Source organism: Argiope bruennichi, chromosome 8 (genome assembly GCF_947563725.1).
Source record: "Argiope bruennichi chromosome 8, qqArgBrue1.1, whole genome shotgun sequence".
Classification (NCBI taxonomy): Eukaryota; Metazoa; Arthropoda; class Arachnida; order Araneae; family Araneidae; genus Argiope; species Argiope bruennichi.
In genome coordinates this window covers 40,180,020-40,203,980 of record NC_079158.1, presented here as the reverse complement: position 1 = coordinate 40,203,980, position 23,961 = coordinate 40,180,020, and the positions used below count along the sequence as shown (strand labels likewise).

At 29.5% G+C, this 23,961-nt stretch overlaps 1 protein-coding gene across 7 annotated transcripts in view; it reads right to left on the bottom strand.

Annotated features, from left to right (window-relative positions):
- Window positions 1-23,961, bottom strand: part of LOC129980957 (uncharacterized) — an 82,586-nt gene that overhangs the window by 19,068 nt on the left and 39,557 nt on the right. For 5 of the 7 annotated variants that reach the window (XM_056091489.1, XM_056091486.1, XM_056091493.1 and 2 more), the window contains 2 exons: window positions 1,701-1,839; window positions 610-720 (listed from right to left, as the gene is read on the bottom strand). In XM_056091489.1, the coding sequence (XP_055947464.1) occupies window positions 610-720; window positions 1,701-1,775 (186 nt within the window). In that variant the 5' untranslated portion in view covers window positions 1,776-1,839. Of the gene's footprint in view, window positions 1-609; window positions 721-1,700; window positions 1,840-2,601; window positions 2,621-2,683; window positions 2,996-23,961 lie in introns of those variants that run through there. The other 2 variants (XM_056091488.1, XM_056091490.1) reach the window with 2 other exon arrangements.

Genomic DNA, 23,961 nt, shown 5'->3' with positions numbered 1-23,961 from the left:
ATTCTAGATTTATGTTCTAGGAAATCAATGGTGGCTGCTTTTTGCAAATGAAAAAGAACAAATGTATTACCTTGCTATCATAGTATGGAGGTCTAGTTATCATCCTTTTATCATGACACATGCCATCACTTAAAGACTGAAAATTACAAGAATCTTTTTATCACACCAACAACTACATTTCAGCTCATCCCTATTTTCCTAAATATCATAATTTCAGTTTAAGCGCCCTCTGCCTCATTATTTATAGACTGTACCAAATACTCATATTTTTTTTTAAAAAAAATACTAATACTAGCATCTGTATTAACATCCCATCAAGTGATGATATTAAATACATTTTTATTTTCTAATACATGACATTTTCATCATAGAGCTGACAACAACTGATTTGATAAGAAAACTAGAGTTTGTTATCATTTTAATATTTTTGTGATAGTAAATAAAAAGAGCTGATTTTTTATTTAAAAAAAAATTAGATGAAAATATTTTTATTGCAAAAACATTGAGTATATCTACTAAATTTTAATTTTTTTTTTTTTTAATTTAAAAGATATTTTCCAGTTTTTTTAAGTGTGAAACAGATATAAGCAAGAAATAAAAGAAACTTGCCTTTTCTTGCTGTAATCTTCTTTTCATAAGTTTTGCACATCCAACATTGATTGCATTAATAACATGTGATGCATTATATTCTAGGAAGGAACGACTGTCCAATATGAGAGCCTGGTAAATTTTAAACAACATATTAAGCAAAAATAGTACTAAAAAAACCAATAATTCTAAATAATGTAATTCAGAATTTTTCAGATTTCAAGAACAGTTAAGAAACTTCTTCATTAGATAGGCATTTTTATTTAGAAGCTAATTCTAAAGATATATCAGGTCAAAATTTGCAATTTCGAATCTTTTCAGATTATACGAATGGGACACCCAAGATACACACATGTATTTCCTTTTAATGTGTATGTTTTATTCTTTGGGATTTAGTTTCAACTTATTGAACTAAATTTTTTAAGGAATTGTCTCTGAAACATGCTATCCTAAATTACAAGGTTAAGATTTCACTAGTATATAACAGTTTCACACATATAAGAATATACAATTTACTAAAACTACTAGAGTATATAATTTTAACGAATGTCTGAATAGCTCTTTAAATACTTTTTTTAAATATGTGAAATACAACAATTTTGAAGTACCAAGATATTAAATATCCTTTATAATCTACAGATTAAAAAAAATTCAATAACAAATTATATTAAATACTTTGAAAACAAGGCATAATTTAAATTTTATTATTACACAACTTATTGAATTTGGGAGAAAATTCATAAACAAGGAGTTTTTTTAAACCAATGACTTATTAAAAAATATTTTTATTATTATTATTAAAATTTGTCAACATTTAAAAATACCTTAATTGTTACTTCTTTAAATCAGCTTTTAAAAACTATAACTGTTTACAGCAGTTTTCTTTTTTATTTCAAGGATTAAATAGTGCACTGTTTTCTAAAATCAATGTAACCATTTATTAGATTCAAAGCATTGCTTAAATATTTAAGCTTCTGATGTGATTACTCAGAATCCCAGCTAAACTAGAAGAAACGAAATACATACTTTTTTTTAAAACAAAGAAAGCTATCCAATCAGTATAAAACATTAATATTTTAAAAGTTTTATTCGCATTAAAAAGAAAAACTTACATTATCAATTCGGTTTCTAACAATTGCAGCGAGCTGGTGAACATCAACTGAACAAACCATCAAGCTATGTGCCATAGCAACAGAATAGATTAGCAATTCGTTATTAGAGATCCATCTTATAAGAAAAATTTATTCACATCTATAAAAAAAGAAAAAGAAATCATGACACAAATATCATAAAAAAATTATAATGCTATAAAGAAACAGAAAAGAAAAATTATTAGTCAAAGTAATCTGTACTGCAGATTATTCTTATTGCCAGCCTTGATATGACAATTCGCATGATAAAACGATGGAAAAACAAAACTGTCCATTCTTCACACACTTTTTTAAAAAAAACATGGTTGGCATGACTACAAGATAGACAATATTTTACAGCTGACAGTTTCATCCCAATTCTTATAAAGCAGAAATGTAACTACCTGTATGAAAAAAGGATCCTTTTCTGATAAATAATTTTTCTCTTAAAATTTAAATTTTAAAGTTAAAATTACAAGATTTATTATTAAAAGTATTTATTTTTAGTAATTAAAATGAAAAATTAAAAGTATTTATTTTTAGTAATTAAAATGAAAATAAAATACACTATCAAGGAAAATATTATTTTATTATTCGAACAAATAATTTTTTTATTTTTACAACCTAATTAAAAAAAACATTGTTTGCATAATTTAAAACACATAACATAGGAGAATAATATAATTATATTCATTTAAACAGGCTGTCATATAATCAAAAGAAATTAAATTATTATGTTAGCTTTTTTTTAATTATTATTATTTGTCTAGACACAAAAAATGAGACATTCGTTATTATTCATAACATTTAAATAACATATTGGTTTTTGATTGATAATTGTCATAGAATGAAAAAATAAGATCAAGAACTTAGAAAGCCTTACTCGAGCCGACATCTAGTTTTTTCGCTAAATACATATTTTCTTAAGTATTCTTCCCTCTTATGTTAACGCACAGAGTACCCACCTGTGAATTAAAAATTTCGCCTAGACCAATAGGAAAAGTGAAATCCAACAACCGAAACCGAACGTCCCTGAAAGAATCAATCCAGCAGGCATCGGCATCCGAATAGCTATTGAAGGAATCACCATTCACTACGCATAGAACGGTATTTGTATTTCGTTCGAGAACTAGAAGAAAACGCATTCTTAGACCGACCGGAATGCTTCAACAAACACGACATCCTCTTTGGAACGGGCATTCCGAAACGTAAATACGAAAGAAACTTCACGCAGTAAATCCCGATAGAAAAGATGAGGAGACGTCATCGAAATGGGCAGACGTCAAATAAGATATAGCAGAAAAAGAGATGAGAAAAACTGTCTGTTGACACTTAAACGATTTGCTGTGACGCAAGTCCGCCAAGTGCCCAGTTTGAACTAGCATCTTACACAAGATCGGCATTGATGGAGCAACAGACGCTTCCCGTGAAGGATTAAGTGATCTTCCGATTCTTTGAACTCGTCTGTTTATTTTAAGTGACAAGAATTTGCAATCTAACTAGCGAACAGCCAGCAACGAGAAGCCATCGTTTTCTAATTGATACGAAGCACTGGGCAGAATGTAATGAATCAAGAGCGAAGAATGTAAGCGCCAATGTGAATGTAGCCATGGATTCTATTTGATTGAATTCTTTTAAGGAAGTTTTAAAAGCAATATAAGAATTATTCAATGTTTAAAAGAAACCTTTTTTTTTTTACTTTCAAATCGTTTGCTGGCTTTAATACATTTATTTGCAATATGATTTACTGGAAAATAATAACCAAACCACTTTTCATAAAATTTGTAAATTTCGTCATACTATCGCCTTATAAAGCATGAATATGAAATGGTTATTTTTGTACCATGAAAATTTTTTCTTCAACATTAAGTAAGAAGAAAATGGTTTATGCTCATATCCATCACTTTTGATATCCTGCCACCTGTTACTTCGTAACAGTGAGAACAATGCGAGAGGAGAAAAAAAAAAATCATGCCATCTTAGAGCATTAATTCTTCAAAAAAAATTTAAGGTACTTTCGAAACCTTTATAATGATCTAAAAAAATTTAAGCCATTAGATCAGCTTTTATCAAAATAGAGATAACACCTTTAACGTGCCAAGGTAAATATTTAAAATAATAATAAACTAATTTGAGAATTTAATTCAACTTCAATCAGCGAACATTACAAGAAAAACCAGATTTACATATAATTTTGATTGTCGAAATCTATTTTCCAATAATCTACGTCAGACAATGTTTAGCTATTTGATCCAAGAGTCCCAGGTCAAAATTGTGTCCAAGCTTAAATAAGCATAAACAAAAGATGGATAGAATTACATCTCGAAATTAGGAACCCAAAGTACTATAATCCAATACCGTGCCATCGGATTATACTTATTTTTCAAAATTAATTTCCTAAAATACATAAAAATTTTGGGAATATAAAATTTTCCGTTTATTTATAATATTTAAGTATAAAAGCTATCATAGTGGGTTTTCTTCGTTTAGTTATCCAAAATTTTATCGGTACATTGAGACAATTCACTGCACAGAACATGACTGATTAAATCTGAACATTTTTTATACGCTTCCACAAATCTACACCAGACATAAAAAGTTTAGTTTAATCACTTGATTTAATCCTTATTAACTGCTCAGACGATTCCTTCCGCCACCCCTTCAAACAGGCAGTCGCAGATAACAAAAAGCTGGTAATATAAAAACTAGATCATTAAGGGAAAAAACGAATGAGGAAATGAGAATTATCTTTTATCTTATGTGGAAAGTCATTAAATTCATCGTATTTGTATTTGATGGTTAATTCACTTTCAGTAACCGCTCAAAAGACACAAAATTTGTAAACATAGTGAAACGTTTGAAATTTTTCAGAAGTGTAAAAAGTCAAATAAATTGTTTATCCAATGCAGCCTGAAAATATTTAGGCACGTTTTTGCACATGGCAAAACGTTTCTAATTCCCCCCCCCCCACAAACTACTAGATTAGAGTCTAACACGAGCATAATCCCTTGAAGCAAGGGCCAACCTAGACATAAAGTCTGCTTTTCGCTTTGATTTGCTGAATAAAAGCAGTGACCTCACTGATATCTATCTGATTTTGAACTTGAATAAACAGTTTCTCTAAAATTAATTCATTAATAAAATAATTCAAAATAATAATTAAAAAAAACGGAGTGATTTCCACAATATTTTCTCGAATACTCTTCAATAAAAGAGGTTCTTCTGGATTAAAATTATAGGTGCAAGGCCGTTAATGCCTTGTATAGTTATGGAATATTGATTTTTGGCGCAAATCTATCATTTTTGCTGTATCTATCGTGTGGCTATTAATCCTTGGTATGGCGGCTAATACACAAGTACTCAGAAATCGAATAGGTATTTTAAATGCCTTTTTTTACCGAATGATTTTACATAGAACTATAGTTATAATTACAAGATCATATACATTTTTTTATTATTTAAGAAACTGCGTTTTTAAGTTACTGAATTTACATTAATACAAAATTACCGACAGACAGACAATCGGCTCTTTGACAGATTTGATTCAAAATTTGATAAGAATATACATTTTAGATGCTAAACCTGTGTACCAAATTTTATCTATTTTGCTCTTTGTTTTGTAGTTACGTGCTCAATCATACTCTTACAGCCGGATAGACTTCCTTTGAATTGCTTTTGTTCAAAATTTGAAAGAAATCTACAAATTCAGACTTATATAGTTTAATTGTAATGAGTAAAGCGCTTAGCTCAAAGTGTTTTTGACTTATGTTCACAGGCAGATAGACAGACATAATTATAAAAATGTGTTTTTCGGGCTTCGGAAGGTTTGAAACTGCAGATTCGTCTAACTGTAGAGTTCAAATGATTGCAATACTCTCTCTCTCTCTCTGTTTATCAGAAAGTGTTATAATCCTCAAATTTCGTTTTGTAAACGTCAAACTTGGTATACGAGACAGTAAAAATAAATAAAATATATATATAAAAAAACCTTGCTTAAATCGAAATTTATGAAGGAAATTTATAGAAAATATGAAATTCCGCGGTAGTTATATAAATTTCTCCGCTATGTAACAACATAACAAGCTGAAGATTCACTTCCAAATATTTTTCCATTGATTCCAAATACGGACGTTAAATATGGAATGATGACATAAAGGGAAGTCGATATATTTTTCTGACATCAATTCTTAGAATTGCTTTATTTTGAGCTAACATCAGCAAACAATATCAGCTTCCTAATTTTTTTAATGCACTTTTATTTAATTTAAATTTTTCATGCTCATAAAAAAGGAATTTTGCAATCTATCCTTTAAACTCTTTTTATGATGTGCTATAGTTTTGAAATTTCGCACTTTTTAAGTATTGTTAGTGATAATATGCTATAGTATTTTCAGAACTTCACAATCAAATTTTTATTCTATACACGTGTAGCACCATTTGTTAATAAATTTGAAAGAAAAAAATCCATTTCACGATTCTAAAATGTTTATAATACTAAATTACAAATTAAAGATTTAAAAAATCAAAATAATTAAAATAATTAAAAAACAAATAAAAAATGAGCTCAACATTGTTTTTATTTTTATTATTTACTGAAATCATATTCATTATTCATTTCAAAACGACAAATTCTTGGTATATTTCGCTACGCATACACCCAAAAAATTCTACATGCTTAATTAGTCCCATTTGTGACAGAGGAAAACTAATAACTCTAATTTCGAAATCAGAAACTCGGAGAAGGAGAGCTTCCCAAAATAAGGAACAAACAACGTAAAGGGTGAGAAAAAAAGGGTTACAGGGAGGCACAGGCGGCGGGACTGAGAAGTTCTAAAAATGTCTGGTCCATATAAACGTTTGATGACGCATCTGACTTGAAGGAGTTCCCTCTAAAACGCTGCAGAGGGACGTCCTCGCCGAAATCAGAACGCTAGATAAGCGGTTTTCTTTTTGCTTGCTTCTTTTCCATCCGTCTTGTTTTCTTTCTTTTTCTTCGGCAGGGACGAGCGTTCAACGCGCAAACACATCCAGGAATTGATTAGCTAACTTGTATACCAACTTTGAGTGCGACGTCAGTCCATGATGTTAAATCAATTTTTTTTAATAAAAATTGCACTCTAAAGATGGTGTATTTTGACACAAATAAACATTTCGTGGAAAATAAGCACTTAGCAGAAGAAGAAAAAAAAATCAGTCTGTCATTCCCTACCCCCAAAATTAATTACTGCTTTATACGAAGTTTGTAGTGTAACGGATGTAAACTGTTTCATTACTACAAAGCAACTTTTTCACGGGGAAGAAACATTTGCGTTGTGCGATATGCATGATGACAAATTTATTCAAAACACTTTACAGGATAGATTGCTAGAACTAAAGTTGCCAAAATTGGCTTGTAGTAAATTCTTGTGCTAGGGTGCAAATGGAGAAAACGTTTTTCAAAATATTAACAAAGATTTCACAGTTTTCCCATAACAAATTCAGAGTACATTGTTGCACAAAAATCGTCTTTACACCACTTTAAAATTTGAAAAGGGGAAAAAATTAGCTTTATTATTTATGCGTTTATTTTACAATACTACTTTGCATTGTTTTTGTCACTGAATGTATACAAATTCGCGTTGCGAAATATTAAATATATAGATATTTTTGTACGCGTGCACATTATCGACCCCGTAATAATATAATTTTTTTAAAAGTCAATGTAGACGAATCAAACCTAAATCATTATCATGATATAATGTTTTATACTAAAATCTGATTTTTGCATTTCATTTATTTATCTCCTTAAAATGACCTAATAAGTTAATTAAACAGTTTCTAAAAATAATGGATAACCTCCAATATGTAAAGGTGATTTCGAAAATGTTGTTAGAAATGTTATAAATTAAATTCCTTTAGTTAAGTTATCTTTTCAGTTTTGAAACTACACGAGGCTAGTTTTAGGACGCACCTTGTAATTCTGAACCATTGCTGGATGACAAGGATGTCATTTTAACTAACATATCATTGCCAAACTTCCAACACCACACCGAGTATTCTGTAAAAAATTGAACTTGCAACAGACCCAAACACAGGGCGGAGTTTTCGTGGAATTGGGTCGCGAATCCACCAACCTTCAGCCTAGAAGCAGCGATTACGCTAACAACTGCTATTTATAGGTTTTAAAAAAAAGGTTAAAAAGGTTTATAAGTTTTTAAATTTTTTCAGCAGGTAACATAAAAAAAAAACTAGAATTATAATCATTCACAAATCACATACCTTAAATCAGTATTATGAACTTATATAAAGAAAACAAAAAATTTGAATGCCCTGCTCCATTAAATTGTAAATATAACAGTTAAATCATACTTATTTTTGAAAAACAAACTCTGTTTCATATATAATTAAACATTTGATGTAATATAATTTTTTACGGTATTTAAAGAATTTTCGAAATTTTTTAACTTAATGAATCGATCAAAAATACAATTATCAAAAACTTTATATGATTAATCTAAATCCGACTTACAATTAATAAATATGCAAGTAATTATTTTCCAAAATTTATATATTTGTGAATGCGAAAAACTGATTATGTGGAAATGGGGTCACTAAAAGTTTATTCCGACGTATTGAGGCCAAGACCGAAAAGAAAAAAGTCCATAAGCCCTGGATTCATTCAATTGACTTATTAAAGTGTCTTTCGGTTTTGATTAAAACAATTTATAGCTGTTTAAGTGTATATAATATTAAATGAGAGATAGAAATTAAAACTTTGTAATCTAAGAGACTTTATTAATTATAACAGAATACAATTTCACCGAATACAACTTTTTTACATTTTGAAATAATTGAAAGAATTCTAAACTCATTCTTTTTATATTCTTTATTACTCTTATGACTGCAAAAAAAAAAAAAAAAAAAAAATCGCAACCATAAGAATAATAAAATAAATAAACAAAAAATGCATAAATGTAGCATTACTTAAAAGAAAGTAAATATTCTCATAATTATTACCTAAATGATGAAGATTTAATTTTCTGTATTAATAAGGAAGAATTTGTAACAATACTATTTGCTGACAGACTTTATGCGATGTATCAGACCCTCTTCCAAATCTTTTTTTTAACTAAATTTTTATTATAATTTATGTGACCAAAATTGGGGGGGGGGGTAAGTAAACAAAAAATGCTTATATATTAGTGCATTGAAAACAATTTTAAAATTTCATATAAGAGACCAGAATAGGACTAATTAAAATAATATTTTTACAAAATAGACACACAGTGCAATTCAACTGCATTGCAGGTTTCATATTATTAAAGATAAGCAAAATTATGAGATGTTCAACTACTCTCAGGTAATTTTTTCCCCCTTCTGAGAAAGAGTAAATTATTTTTTAATCTTTGCTCATATGCAAATATATAACATTGAGGTATAAAATGGTAAAGTAATTGAATTTCTAGAATGTCTGAGGCAATATAGAAATCGAATTTAGGCTAATTATAATTAGAATTTTCAAAAACAATCTCCCTCCATATTTTTTAAATTTTTATTTTTTACAGTCGAAATGCTCTCCTAGTTAAATGTTTTGCTACATCTATTTTTCTCATGTTAACGGCACTACTACAGTTAACTAGATTTCACTTTCAAAGTTTATTTACAACAGTCAGCTCATAAACAGCTTTGCCAAATTTAAATTTGTCACAAACAAATCGTTTATCCTTTTAGCCATTCTTTCAAAAAAGAAAATGGGCACACACTCAAACCAATTAATACTCATCAGACTAAAACATCCCACACAGAGTCAAAAATTAAAATTTAAATGAATTCTCCCAACCCTTCTCGATGCTGTGCTGAGTTGTCTTTCAACTGGTATTTAGTACGCACTTGACTGAGAGAAGCAGGTGAAGTCTGTCCTCAACTAACAATCCGCTGAGAAGAAACGATTTGTGCAGGGAACAAGAAACGTTTAAACACAGATCCATCAACTCATCTGGATTTGCGTAAGAGATTTGACGTCATCGCAAGGACGTCATCGAAGGGGAGACAACCTTACAGCCAGAATGATGTGGCTTATTTGGTGATTTTTCTGTCATCGGAACCATTTTATGCAGGCATTCTTTTCAGCACACATTTTTTTTTCCTTCTCTTCTTCTTTCAATGAACGCATGTAGAAGTCGTTATCTGTACACTTCGCGTAGAGAGGAATTTAAGGTATTAAAAAATGTATACGTCTGCAGTAGATAAATATTGGATATTCTTAAATGAAAAATTTATCATTCATATTTTTCATGAAGCACGCAAGTCCAGAAATATCTTTATACGTCATTCATTAATCTGAAGAACATGGTTATATTTATTATAAAAAAAATAATACATAACAGCAAAAGGGCAAAATAGTAGGCGTTTAGAACAAAGCCTGCATTTGGCTGTGCAGAACCAACTACGAAACAGTTCATAAATCAAATGGACAGATAATTCATACTGAAATTATTTTTCTACATTTAAAATAATAAAAGTACACTGGAGCGCATTTCAATGTTAATACTTTTAAAATTATTTTTTTTTCGAAATTTTCTGCTAATACAACTTAATTTACAGTTTGATTAATGCCTTGCTTAGAAGTAACATAAGAGTGTTTTTTTAGACTTACTACATAAATTTAAATCATTAGATGTTAGAGCGACACCTGAGTTGGCATTCATTTCTTCAAGCTTTCACACCACAACAGCAGAATATTTCACTCCAATGATTTCAAAACACGCACTAGTCTCATATATGCACATGATAGATTGATTTCAGTGGAATTTTGAAAGTACCGAGTACGCAGCTCTCCCATTAATAGAAGGGCATAGTGACCCTCATGAGACATAATAGCAATGATCAGCAACATAAAAAAAAAAGCCAAGATTATGAATATCTTCTTATTCACACGACATCGTTTAATAATTGAAACCTAATCAATAAATATCACAGTAATTGAATTTCAATATAAAGTTTAAAACTTTCAATGCCAGTTTAGATAAGTTGAACTTTCTAATACAAATCTATCAACCTATCTAAACTGGCATAAGAGATAAATTTTTGCCCACAGAAACCTGCAACTGGAAGTATCTGAAAGACGAGATATCTCGTCGGTAGCGTTGAAAGTGTTAAAATAACGTAATTTTAATTTTTCATTAAATAGAAAAAAAGGAAGGCTTGAAATGAAAAAATCATGTAACCACCACTATTTATTCAAATCATCTTTATACTAAAAATTAGTTTTAATAGTTGATCTGCTTCAGAATATATTAAATACAACTCTCTATAAGGTAAGGGTCTGGCCAATACTATTTAAGAAGCTCCAACAGGCCTTCAGACCACTTCCAGAGCTCGACGATGATGGTCACGCCAACAGAACGCCCTCTGCAGCTAACCATTACCGGGGATAAGTCCCTACCGGGGCTAGGCGCCCCGTCAACCCAACTTACAAGATAAGAGTCAAATGCATTAAATTATGGTATTTAAGGAAATGTTTCCTTTGCAAATATTTATTACATCTAGAATACAGAAAGTAATTATCTGAACTTCAAATCTATCTTCAAATGGTGATTGATTTGTTGAGTGCGTTTTAGTTAACTTACAACTTAAATTGAAATAATTTCTCACGGCTCTTCTAAATGTAGCTATGATTGTGTGCACTGTGAGATGGTATAAAAGAAAACCATTTGGCCTAATTTGCATCTTTTCTTCAATATGTTCATCATATTCAAACGAAAATATTGTACATGTAGTAAATATAAATATTTATATGGTGAATGTTCAATACTATCCCTATGGAAAAAATTTTAATAATAAAAAATGGAACTAAGCTTTCTTGAGCAATGTTAAAAGATATTATAAGAAACATGAAAAGTTTTGGTCATGTTTAAGATAGTTTCGAGTTTTCCCCAGGTAGAGTATTAATCTGAAAGTTCTCATTTTGAAAACACTATCCATTAAATTCATTTCCCATGCCCCCCCCCCCTAAAATAAGATTGACAATGGCTTTTTCAATTCAAAGTTATAGGTTAAATTAACCCTATATTTAAAAATCTAAAGAGATGTCAAACTGCCTAATACGTGGAAATATGTTTCAAGATAATGCAAGGAAAATTTAGCTGACTGAATAGCTGAATCGCAAAATAACGGTGTAAACATTCTAAAGGTCCTTAAAAAATTTTTTATTTTATTCAATATCCCTTATCTACCTGGTTAAGCAAACCCAAAAAGAAATTTCATAAGCACACAAGCTTAAAAATAAAATTTAAAAAATCTTATAACTATTTGTTAAATTTAATTGAAGAATGTCATATCGAAACAATTTTATACATATTTTTGATCATAAACAATGGACATTTATTTCTGCCAATAATCTGGAGTTTTTGAGATAAAAAGTCTTGTTAAAATTTTAATATGAAATGGTGATCTACGGTTAAAATGCATTAATGAATGAATTAAAATGATAAAAAAAATCTTTAATCTTTGGTGGAAGATTAAAAAATATATTCTTCGATAATTATAGATATCATATTAGTAAAAATCACTGGAACATGTTTCTATTCAGTTCCTTAAGTTAAATAATTCAAACCTTTTCCCATCTCTCCCCATTTATCTAAGAAATCAGGTTTACCATATCCAGTAAAAGAATGCAAGACTCCTGTGAGTTATTTTTAATTCATCTAGCTGTGCATAATTTTATTAAAATTCGAAATACATCCTTTAAAAGTACTACCTACGTTCGATCCTTTCGAAACTTCACCACACTACACTCATAACCAAAATATTTAACTTAAAAAGTTTCCTTTTAAATTACACACTGCCATAAATTTCCATAGATGAAATTAAACGCTTTATTCTGACATTTCACTCCAAATTTAGAGTGTCACACTTCGCTCCCTGTTTCACGAAATAGCATTTATGAAAGATTAAATTACATAAGGTGCCTCGCCCAACCCTTTCACACGCATTAAAAGAAGACTTCTATTTCTGTGGTATTTGTCCAATTCAAGTAAGAACAACGCCCAGTTGTTGTTTTTTTCCCACTGTATTTTGAATGTAAAACAGAAGCATTAAAAAATATCCATTAATTTCATGCAAATCATTTTGTAGGCGAAAGTGTGATCTAGTAATTTGCGAAATATGTTCATAAAAATTATTTATGATTAGCCTCTTGCACTTAAATGACGAGTCTAAGTCGTCATGAATTATTGAGAGTTAATGCTTATGAAAAAGTTTTTTCGTGAAAAAAAAAATCGTCAGTTTCTATATAAATTCTTAGATTTAAATTGTCAGCCTGGAGAGCGTTGATTTAAAATAAATTGAAATTCAAGGATTTAAATAATAAGACACATAAGATCAAGTAAAATTCAAAACTTCTTTTTCTCGTTATAATAAATATTTTGAAACCCGTTTTAATACTGATTACGCTTATTATTAAAAAGTTCAATTGCACAAATGTATTTTCAAAATTCCAAGGCAAATAACGCAAGTTTTTAAAAGAAAAAAAAAAAAAGAGGGGGAAAAACTTTACTTTTTGAAACGTCTCACACTAATTCAGATAAAACTCTTTATCATAACAGAATACCGAAAAGAGAATGACTAATGGTAACTACAGTTATCTCTTATTTAAAAAAAAAAAAAACTGATAATAACTATAATTTTGAAAAAGGGGGGAGGACGGAAAGGAAATAACTAAGTCTTATGATCTCAATTATGTACAGATAGGTAGCATCAATGAATCAGTACGAAAACTTTGTATTATAGGTAATGTATTATGTATAACAAAACTCCGTATTATGTTATTATAATATAGGTATGTTTTTATACCGGCCTTGAAAATAGAATTTAGTCACAAATAAATGTTAAAATGTTTTTAATAACATGGAAAACACTGTTCCTGCGATAATTATTTTTAACATAATTATAAACACGTGAATGCTCCCTGTTATCACACTCCATTAGTAAAATAAAAAAAAAACAAAAAAAAAAAAAAAAAAAAAAAAAACAGTGTTTTCTTTGGTTCTTACGGAATATGTGCAGTTCCAAATCTTTATATGGATTTGCAAAAAAGCCGTTGTATATAGATGTCTGCGTAATAATAAAATAATTTAATAATCTTAATACTAATCTTTATAATAATCTTAATACTAATTTCTAAAAATTAATTGATTTAATTAAAAAAATTTGAAAGAACATGCAAATATTTTATACACATCCTATTTAGTAAGTGCACTCAAAAAATATTTTACTACAACCTTTTCACTCTTTGCCATTTAAATGAGATTTGCTAGTAGATTCTAAATTGTCCTATTGGGTACAATTATGCAATAAGATGTACATATTTTGTATCGTCGCTGATTTGGCGAAACATTATAGAAAAAAATTAAGTATTAAGTAGTAATTACTAATAATCGTGAATGAAAAAAATATTTTAAAAAATGGCATTTTCTGATGGAATTTGAAGAAAAAAAAATCAGTTGTTTAAAGGATTGAAGTTGATATAATTTGTAAGAGTGAAATCAAATAATGGAAATCTCTATAACGGCTATGTCTATGCATAACTGTGTCCAGTTACAACATGAAGTGTCGTAATAAATATTCTGTATCCGTGTGTATAAACAGTCAAACTTGAATGATATTATCTTACCCATAAAAATCCCCTGATTATGCTAGACACGATTGTTGGATATTTTTTAAAAAATCGTTGAATACATTAGAGTCGCCTGATTACAAAAAGTTCCAATAAACTTTTGCACACTATTTAAATAAAGAACAAAAATCTGTGGAATTAAGAAACTATATTAGAAAAAGAAATACAACCGATATTTTGAAAAATTCCATCTATAAAATTCGAAAAATAAAAAAGATATGCACTAAAAACAGAAGAGTTTTGTATGTCGATTTTTATTTATTTTTCCCTTACTATCTTACATCCTATACAATAAAGAATTCTGACTTTTCAGAAATAAAGCTAAAATCTAATTTATTACTTATAATTCTAAAGATTTCACAATCGATTCGAAAGTTCAATGAATAATTCACAAAAAGTAGCAAGATCTGAATTTAAAAAAAAAAAAAAAAAGAAGAAAACTCTAATCGCAAAACAAGTTAAATAGAACTAAATAATCAACTTTACTTGTCCAAGATCCTTGACTTCTGAATTCAGTTCTGTAACAGCCACTGACCACTCACCCAATTGACCAAGAACGTACAATTGCACGACACTTGTGATACAAGATGTCGGAACTCAACAAAATTGTGAATGAAACTACCAAGAAAGAAACAATAAAAAAAAAGCACCGATAGACAAGATAAGCCCTTTTACGACAGGAAGTTGTCTCTTTCACCAATGGGAGTCGACCAATGGTCAAAAAGGATCGGACCACCCTCCTGTGAAACACTAGAATTGGATACAAACCGACGGATACAATATAGAATTTCGGAACCAAAGATGAGTCAGCTTCTAAGATTCAACGTTGCTAGAACAGGAATTGAGCAACTTGATAAAGCAAATGGCAATTTTTTAAACAGTTATCAATAACCAAGAATTCCGGATGTTTTCAACGAATGAGACTTTGGTCATAGAAATACTGTTAAATCGACATAATATATTTTACCTTATGATATGAATGAGTTTTTATCCAGAAATAATTTAAGAATTTTTTATTTTTTTTATGAACTTAATTCCTACAAGGTTTCGATGAAATGTCAGATCTCGGTTAAATAGCTTTTGAAAGAATCTTAAGAAAGTAATCCATTAGTTAATATATTAAAATTAAATATCGTTTTCAGATCAGTATTCGGCATAGAAATTCCAGTTTTCAGGTCAGAATTCTCAAATTTGCCATACTGTCTTAATCATGTTCGAAAATTAAAATAAGATTCATTTCTACAAGTAATATATAATTCCACTGCAATATCATTATTGCTATAATAATATTGTATATATAATTAGTTTTTTTTCTAGAAAATACAAGCAAAATTTACTAACTTTCACCCATTTATTTTTTTTTGATCATGTTAGAACATAAATATGGGATTTTATTTTGGTTTATGGCTTTAATTCTGGATTTTTGCCATTTAAAAAACGAAAAATATTCTTCATTTTTCTTAATATTCTTTATTCCATATTTCTTCAGCACAAATAAAAAACTTTTTTCATTAACAGTCAGAATCATTCTTTTATTTCCACTTCCTAGTTTTTCCAACTAAAATTGCGCATTGGGCTCTATCTATGTTTCAAGGCAAGGCAGTTTGAAAATAAACACAGATTTTACACGCTATTCTTAATTTTACTCACTTTACTTATAAAATTGAATGAATAAATTTAATATATATAATTTTAGGAGGGAAAGGAGTTTTAAAAATTTCATAGCGATAAATTGCCATTAAAAATATAAAAATGCATGGAATTTCTAAATTTTTAATCATAGCGATAAATCAACTACAAAATTTCATCTTTACAAACATGAACTTAGTCAATTTAAATAAGAATGTGTAAAAATAGTTAACTTTGAAAACGAAAGTTCGATCCTAACAGTACCATTTTATTAAAAGCAATTTTACATACATTTTATGCAAGATATTCATTTCCAGTATTAAAATACACTAACTTTAAACAAATGAACCTAAACGCAAAAAAATCAATGATGACAGTTTCTCTAAGGAAATTCATTCATTCGTATTTGATCTGAAAAAAATAAAATTATACTTTAATTCTTAATTCAACACTCATAAAAGATGAAACCACTTCAAAGTAAAACTAATAAAAACCCTATCAATTCCCTAACTTGAAGTAGACTGAAACAAAACAACTGACAGTTATTTAACATCATTATAAAAAAAGTACTATTAATAAGAATGAAAAAAATTATACGAGTCAAAATAACAAAAGTTACCTAGTTATGGAAGAGCAGTAAAAGTTCTCGGTTGATTTAAAAGGCTGCAGGTGCAACAAGTGCTATCCTACGATAACCCTCAAAGATTTCTATGGTGTATGACTCACTACAGCTTGTTTGCTTTAGTAAGCAGCTGGCATAGAACAGACACACACAAACCGACTTCATCAGCCACAAATAGCTACTATACTCTTTTTTTTTTTTTTTTTTTTTTGCTTAAGTAATGGAATTCTCTTTTCTTATATTGAGCGTTTTCAATTGCACCCCGTTCGGTGCCCAATAAAAAAAAAATGATGCTCAAAATTTCGATTCTAATCCATATTGCACTGCCCAAATATTCAAATATCACTCCGAGTTTAAATGCATAAAAAATAGTTTACCTGAACTGTGGTAGAAATTGACATAAAAACGTAAAATTTTAGAAAATTTTTCAAAGTTTGCTAGGTAAAAATAAACAAATTTATTGAAGAAGTTAATACCTATTCTCATAGTTGGAAGTTCATTTAATGGGAGAAATGAAATATAGAAAAACAGATTATGCATTCTTCTTCCATTATTTTAATGCCTCTTTTCCTGCTTCATCCTCCTTCAGTGGGAAGTCATTGAAGTCTTCCCTTTCCTTATCTAAGTGACATTTAGCGAGCATCAAACCTTACATACATGTTGGATATACATCATTAATAACATCTGCGATTTTAGATAATGAAAGTCACTAAAAAAGCTGCATATGCAATTGCAAGTCAATTCAATATTCGCGAAATGCATATTGAAAAAACAATACCAGTTTTATTAAAGAAGCTTTTTTTTTTTTTTTTTCACTTTTTGTATGCGGAAAAGGGTGTAACGTAATAGCTTGTACGAATTTTTTCAATCAACAAAGATGATATTTTGTATCTTAATTTTTAATAATGGTCAGATGAAGTTGACAATATCTTAGCCAGTTCTTATCTCCTCCAAAATTCAGAATCATACCATCGAGAAGACTTCACCTTCGATGTCAAATTAATTACCAGGTCTTAATACACGGCCAACTTTTTGGTGGATTATGGATTCTGGACCTATAACCTTTCGGTCCGAAGCCGTGATTTAACAACGTGGTCCCTACCATCAATGGTAAATTCAAGTACTTTGCAAGAGTACTTGCATTATGAGGTCCCTCTTTTAATAAATTGGTGAATGTAGTTTCACATTTGAACACATTTTTAACTTTGGAAAAGTGTATTAATTTTTATTACCTACAGGCAGTCAAATATCCAAAACATTAAAGCAGAGGCTCATTATTTATGAATTTCTAAACATTACGAATATACGGACCTAATCAATTATACTTAATAAATTGTAAATATTATTTTAATACTGTATAATTCATAGAATTTCTATTTTATATTAACTTATTTTTGTTCGGCAACAAGGAAAATCTTTTCATTGACTTGTTTACGCCTCTTTTCTGTCCAGAGGCCTTAGGCAGCTGCTTTGTCGAAAATCCACCAAGCCAAACATTCTTCTAAAAAATATTCTCAACACACACACACACACAAAAAAAAAATGACAATCTTACGTGACCGGCAAAAAATGTATTAATATAAATATTCTACAATTTCTAACCATTTCAATTAAAAAAATTTAAAATTACATACCTTGAATATAATTTTCAAATTATATATTTATTAAGCTATACGAACACTACACGTACATTTCGAAAATTCAGTATATTTAATTTTAAATACAATTTATGTATTTAAGAATATCGCTAGTTCAGAGGATTTTTTTTTATGTAACTGTTCGCTCATTTTTTTTAGGTTTATAAAACAATTATGAATTCTAACTTTTATTATTTCTGAGCTTGTGAATGATTATTACAAACTATTTAATGAAATTATGAAAATTATTCGTAATATGATTACAACAGAAAAAACCATGAATTACAATGGTAGATGAATATGCAATGAAGCTAACGCTGACTCATATCAGCAGAAGTAGCGAATATTCAGTTGCATAATTTGTACATGTAGTTATTGCTCGGGGAAAATACCACAAATTTTAAACTACAGTTTATTATATTGCTTAAAACAGGAAAAAATATGGAAAATTTCAAAATTAAGATGAAGGAATATTCTAACATAATTCAAGTTCTTTAAAGTTACAATTTTTTTTCAAAGATATATATTTTTTTTAATTCTGATTATTGAAATCTTAGAAGTGTTTCTAAAATATTTATTACAAAAAAATTAATTTCTTACGTGTTCTAATTATTAAAAATTAAATTAAATATAGCAATTCTGGTTCATTCTTTTTCTGAAAATTCTTTAACATTCGGCGGAAAAGCACTATTATTTTTCAATAACAACTAAATGGTATGCAATTTGATGATATTTTTAAAAAATCAATACATTTTTTTTCGCATTAAAATTTTGAAGTAAATGAAATAAAATTTCAGGTTTTCCCCCTTTAAATCGATAAAAAAAATTTAATTGCACATTTCTGCAATGAAGCCAAATCAAATGTCACTAAGGCAAAATAAAACGAGAATATAATTAAAATTAAAATTAAAAATGCCAATTTATTTTTAAATTTTGAAGTACCTTTATCTAAACATTTTGTTATCAATTTCTTAGAATTTTATCAGAATTTGAAGAATTCAATTAAGGTTAAAATTAATTTTAATTAATATTCGATGAAGAAATTGAAGTCGAAATACTATTACATAAGATGCTAATTTTTTTTTTCAAGCAATAACGAAATAAACCAAAAATTCAAATCAAAATTGAAAAGAAAGTTACGAAAAAAGAAGGATAATTCAAAACCCACAATTTCGAGGGACAGTCTCCAAAATTTAGGCCGAACGATCACCTTCACACACATTTTATTTCGGGTCATTCTGAACTACATGTACTACTTTCCATTTGGCACGACTTCTTGGTCGGTTTTTTTAAGACCTATTCTCCGTCTTTTCTGGTGCAGTCGGAAATTAAATATTTAGAAAACCCCGCGCGCGCGCGTGAGTGAATCAAGAGGGAACCACTTTATCCTCCGCAGCAGCAGCAAGCAGTTGTATCGCATCTTCATGAATGATTTATCATTTTCACTTTGGCTCATGCACCGGCGAACAATCAAGTTTAGTGGTTCACGAAAAGTTTCTCTTTTTCACTTGTCGTACTGTTATTTTTGGAAAGATGACACAGCGTATAAAAATATATCGCCGTCGAGAAAGAACAACCATGAAATCAAGACACCAAAAATTCAAATAAGAATGATTTTAAGGAGATTTCGTTTTAAAGGAACTTATGGCCAAAAACATTTTTTTTTCTTTCTACAATTTAGATCAGATATACCCTGTTTTGAGCGGTTTTATGTAAACTAAGATTTTAAACCATTTTTAAAATTCAGAAATATTTAAGGCTTAAATTCTTTTTAAAAATATTTTCATAAAGCATAAACTTTCTTTTTTTTTCAAAAAAAAAATTCTAATTTAATTTTCAAAATTAATTAATAATCTTTGTAATAATTAAATTAAAAATTCGATTTTGATTAAAATTTTAAGAACTCGATTTTGGACACCTAAACAGTGATTGAAAAAAAATCATACATATTTTTTTTCTTTTTTTTTCATATCTGATATTGTTGTTTTCAGTACTTAAAAAAAAATTTTAATCAATTTCCTTATAAACCGATTCTTAATTTTATTATGCTGATATTTGAGAATTTACAGAAAACAACCTACGTAATTTGCGCAAAATGTTTTTTACGTATGCGTTTTGTTAAAGACTTCATTTCGAAAAAAATTAACTTCAGAAAAATGAATTTAGACTTCAAAAACAGAAATACTAAAATAAACAAAAAAAATGAATGAACAACAAAGTTTACAGAAGTGTTCTGCTTTACTTCAAGGTTAAAAAAAAGGTGATTTTCCAAAGAAAGTAAGCTCTCAAACATAGCGTGAACGGCAATAACGTGTCAGTCAAAATGAATCTATATATCTCTCATTACTTGTTTCATTGCCTTGAAATTCTTAGAGAATTAAATTAAAGATTCAGAGAAAACTTTAAAATAAAAATTCTGAAATAGACATCTTTATCTTTTTAGATATATTCAACAAATTTCCTTAAATTGGAGCCAATGAAAAAATAACAGCAATGTCCGGCTCCCTTTAACTTTACGGTATGATGGCATGTTTTGAGTTCAGCTTCGTAGCAGTGGCGTAGGATAGGAGGAGGGCATGGTGATTAAAGATGCTCTGGGCGCCAGTATTGTGGTTATTTTCGGGACAAATTATAATTGCATTTATGACAGTTTTTAAAGATATCTCGAGAGGGGGAAATAATGCCAAGTCATCGCATGCCACTTACTCTTCCCAACTTGCAACACGATATGGTGGAAGCGAAAAATTCATATTGGGCGCTCGAGCATCAGTTACCCTTACTACGCCACTGTTTCACAGCATAGTGAAGAGAATTGGTCATGCATTTTTGATCAGAATTGAATTTTTTCATTAACCAAGAATTTAAAATTTAATATAGGTATATAACTTTGATGTAAGCTCATTTTCTAAAATTCACTCATCTAGATCTACTTGAGTTACTTTACCTTTTTGTGTTATTGTGTCCATCGCCGGATACATAAATAGATTTTTATGGCCTCAGAGAGGTCTAAAACGCGTAGATTCATTTTAATGTCGAGTTCGAATGCTTATCAATTATAATACTTTCACCCACACGAGACAGTAAAAGACAAACAGATAGCAGCCCTTATTTCAGAAAAAAAATACCATGATATCAAGAAAATAATTATTAAAAATACATAAGTTATTTCAAAAACTTGCCTAACTCCAAAAGCCGAGCATCATTTCCCATAGAAAACATTTTTTTTTCCTCCCCAACACAGTGCAAAATACAACTCAAATACTGAATTTTCAATCAGCAAAATTACAACTTATAGATCAACATATGTATGATAAGAATGTACATTGCTTCTAAGAAGCAAGAGGAACTCGTTAATTTAAAACATCCGCTGCTCGTCTTTGGTAGGCAAACATATTTCGTATCTTCTGTGAAATGTGTGTTGCTTTCAGTAACGTAATTTCTGCTAAGTGCAATGATTTGAAATAAGAGATATGAAGCTAAATTCTGGTTTGAGATTTTTTTTTAAATCTAAAGAACACATAATCACATGTTCTTAAGAGTGATAGATAATATACACTGATAATATATTAGAGCATTTAACCGCGTGATTATAACTGTATGAGTTGATATCTGTTTCACGGAGGAGGGGAATCAAAATCATCTGGACTACATGAAGCTGATAAGTAAAATAATAAAATATACCCTGTCAATTGCATGGCTATGCGGTTGAAGCAATACAAGGGATAATTTAGTGGATAACACAATAAGGCACTAAACATTTCCTTCACTCAAATGATTATGGATGTGTGCGATTCTGTATGTAGGATAGGGCTGCGGTGGCCTGGTGGTAAGTTCTCGGCTTCGGAAAAGGAGGGTTTCAGGTTCGAGACCCGATTCTACCAAAGAATAATCGTGTAAGCGAGTATGGTGTACGTTAAATCAGTCCGGGCTAAACGTCCTCCCGCTGGTGTGGAGACGGGGGTGACAGCTCAAGTGTCATCCTCGTCATCTGACCGCGGCTCAAAATTACAAGGTCCGTCTCAAAATAGCCCTAGTGTTGCTTTAAAAAGGGACGTTATATATAACTAAACTAAACTAATATGTGTGTAGGGAATGGGTGGAAATAAAAATAAAGCCAACTCAGAAGTAAGCCCAATTCCATCGTGTTTAAAAGAACCTGATAAATAGCTATGTATAAGAGGAACTTATTTCTGTATAGCGGTCGTGTCACGGAAAAGGTGGCCTCACCATTTAGTTTGTCGCGGGAATCAGAATTTCAGAGTGCTAACGATTCCCAAATCAAAAATAATTCTGCCTAAAAGTATCCGAGTAATATGTATCTATCATACATATTAACAAAAAATTGCAAAACATGACTCTCAATAAAGTAAAAAAAAATAAAGAACTTTGCAAACATTTTATTAACCTTTCTGAATTGAATTTTTTAAAAACTTTTTTTACTCAATATTTTCTGACAATCCATCCATTACATTGATGAAATGGCCCTAAACAAATCTGCAAATTAATGATTTGAATAGATAGACCATCATAAAGGATAACATGCATTGAAAGATGTATCGAAGAGTATCTGTTTCTTTGACAAAAGCAGAAAGGACAGAATTTCATGTTTCATTTGGTTTGTATTTTTAACCCATATGATTCTGATTTGATTGATTTTATAGATATATTTTTTAATATTAAATAAAGACAACTTCAATGCTTCGGTTGCTTATGCTTCAATGCTTTATATCGGTTACATTGTTTGAATTATGAAATTCAAAAAGAGTTCGTCTGGCTCTGTTGAATGTATTTCCTCACTTTGTCGCAAAAATGATTGATTTAGAGGAGTGTCTGCTAGTGTTTGTTTAATCAGTTTCTTGATAGGAATGTCAGGTTGTATTGTTACGATTTAAAATTTGAAAAGGATTGACGCGGACGTCAGTTTTTTTTATTTAATTTTGAAACAGACTAAAGGACAGAGATTTTAGGCGGGGGGGGGGGTCTTTCGAAATATCCTATACATTTAGATGTAAAAAATAAAATGAATATCCTGCTATTTTTGCCGTTTCTATAAAAACCAAATTTTAAAACGAAATGTGTTATATAGGCGCTATTACAGAACAGAACATATAATTTTAATTCTATCCGGAGTTCTAAATAAGTGGTAACTAATATTGCTTTATGATTTGAGAGATGATTGCATTGTAAACTAAAGACGATAAGATTCGGAAATTTAAACCAATTCAAAAATTAACAAGAACACAGTTTGCCTACAATAACGTTCCGTTTTGAAGTGTATGGACTATCAGGGGATTTACCAGTAAGTAGACTTTCAACACTGAAGGATTTAACGTGCCCAAAGCCCGTATACAGGACGGATCGTTGGAAAAATTGGGTCATCGGACCAACGCAGTATAATAGTTTGGAGGAATGAAACTATTTAAATTTGACTTGAGAACATAATTACAAAATTTTACTATAAAAAAATTAAGCTACTTAAAAAAATCATTTTATAATTCTGATATTTTAATCATTATTTTATTTTTCAAAAATAGGGGTGGTCTACCAGAAACTTTTTTCAGGTGCCCCCTAATAAAGGTGTTATCTCTTTCCCTTCCAGCATAGCAATTGCGGACTTTGGACAAAGCCGTGAACGCCACGAGTGCTCAGGTTTTTATTTTCAGACCCACAAATAAGCGATTCATGGCTTCATAGTATAAT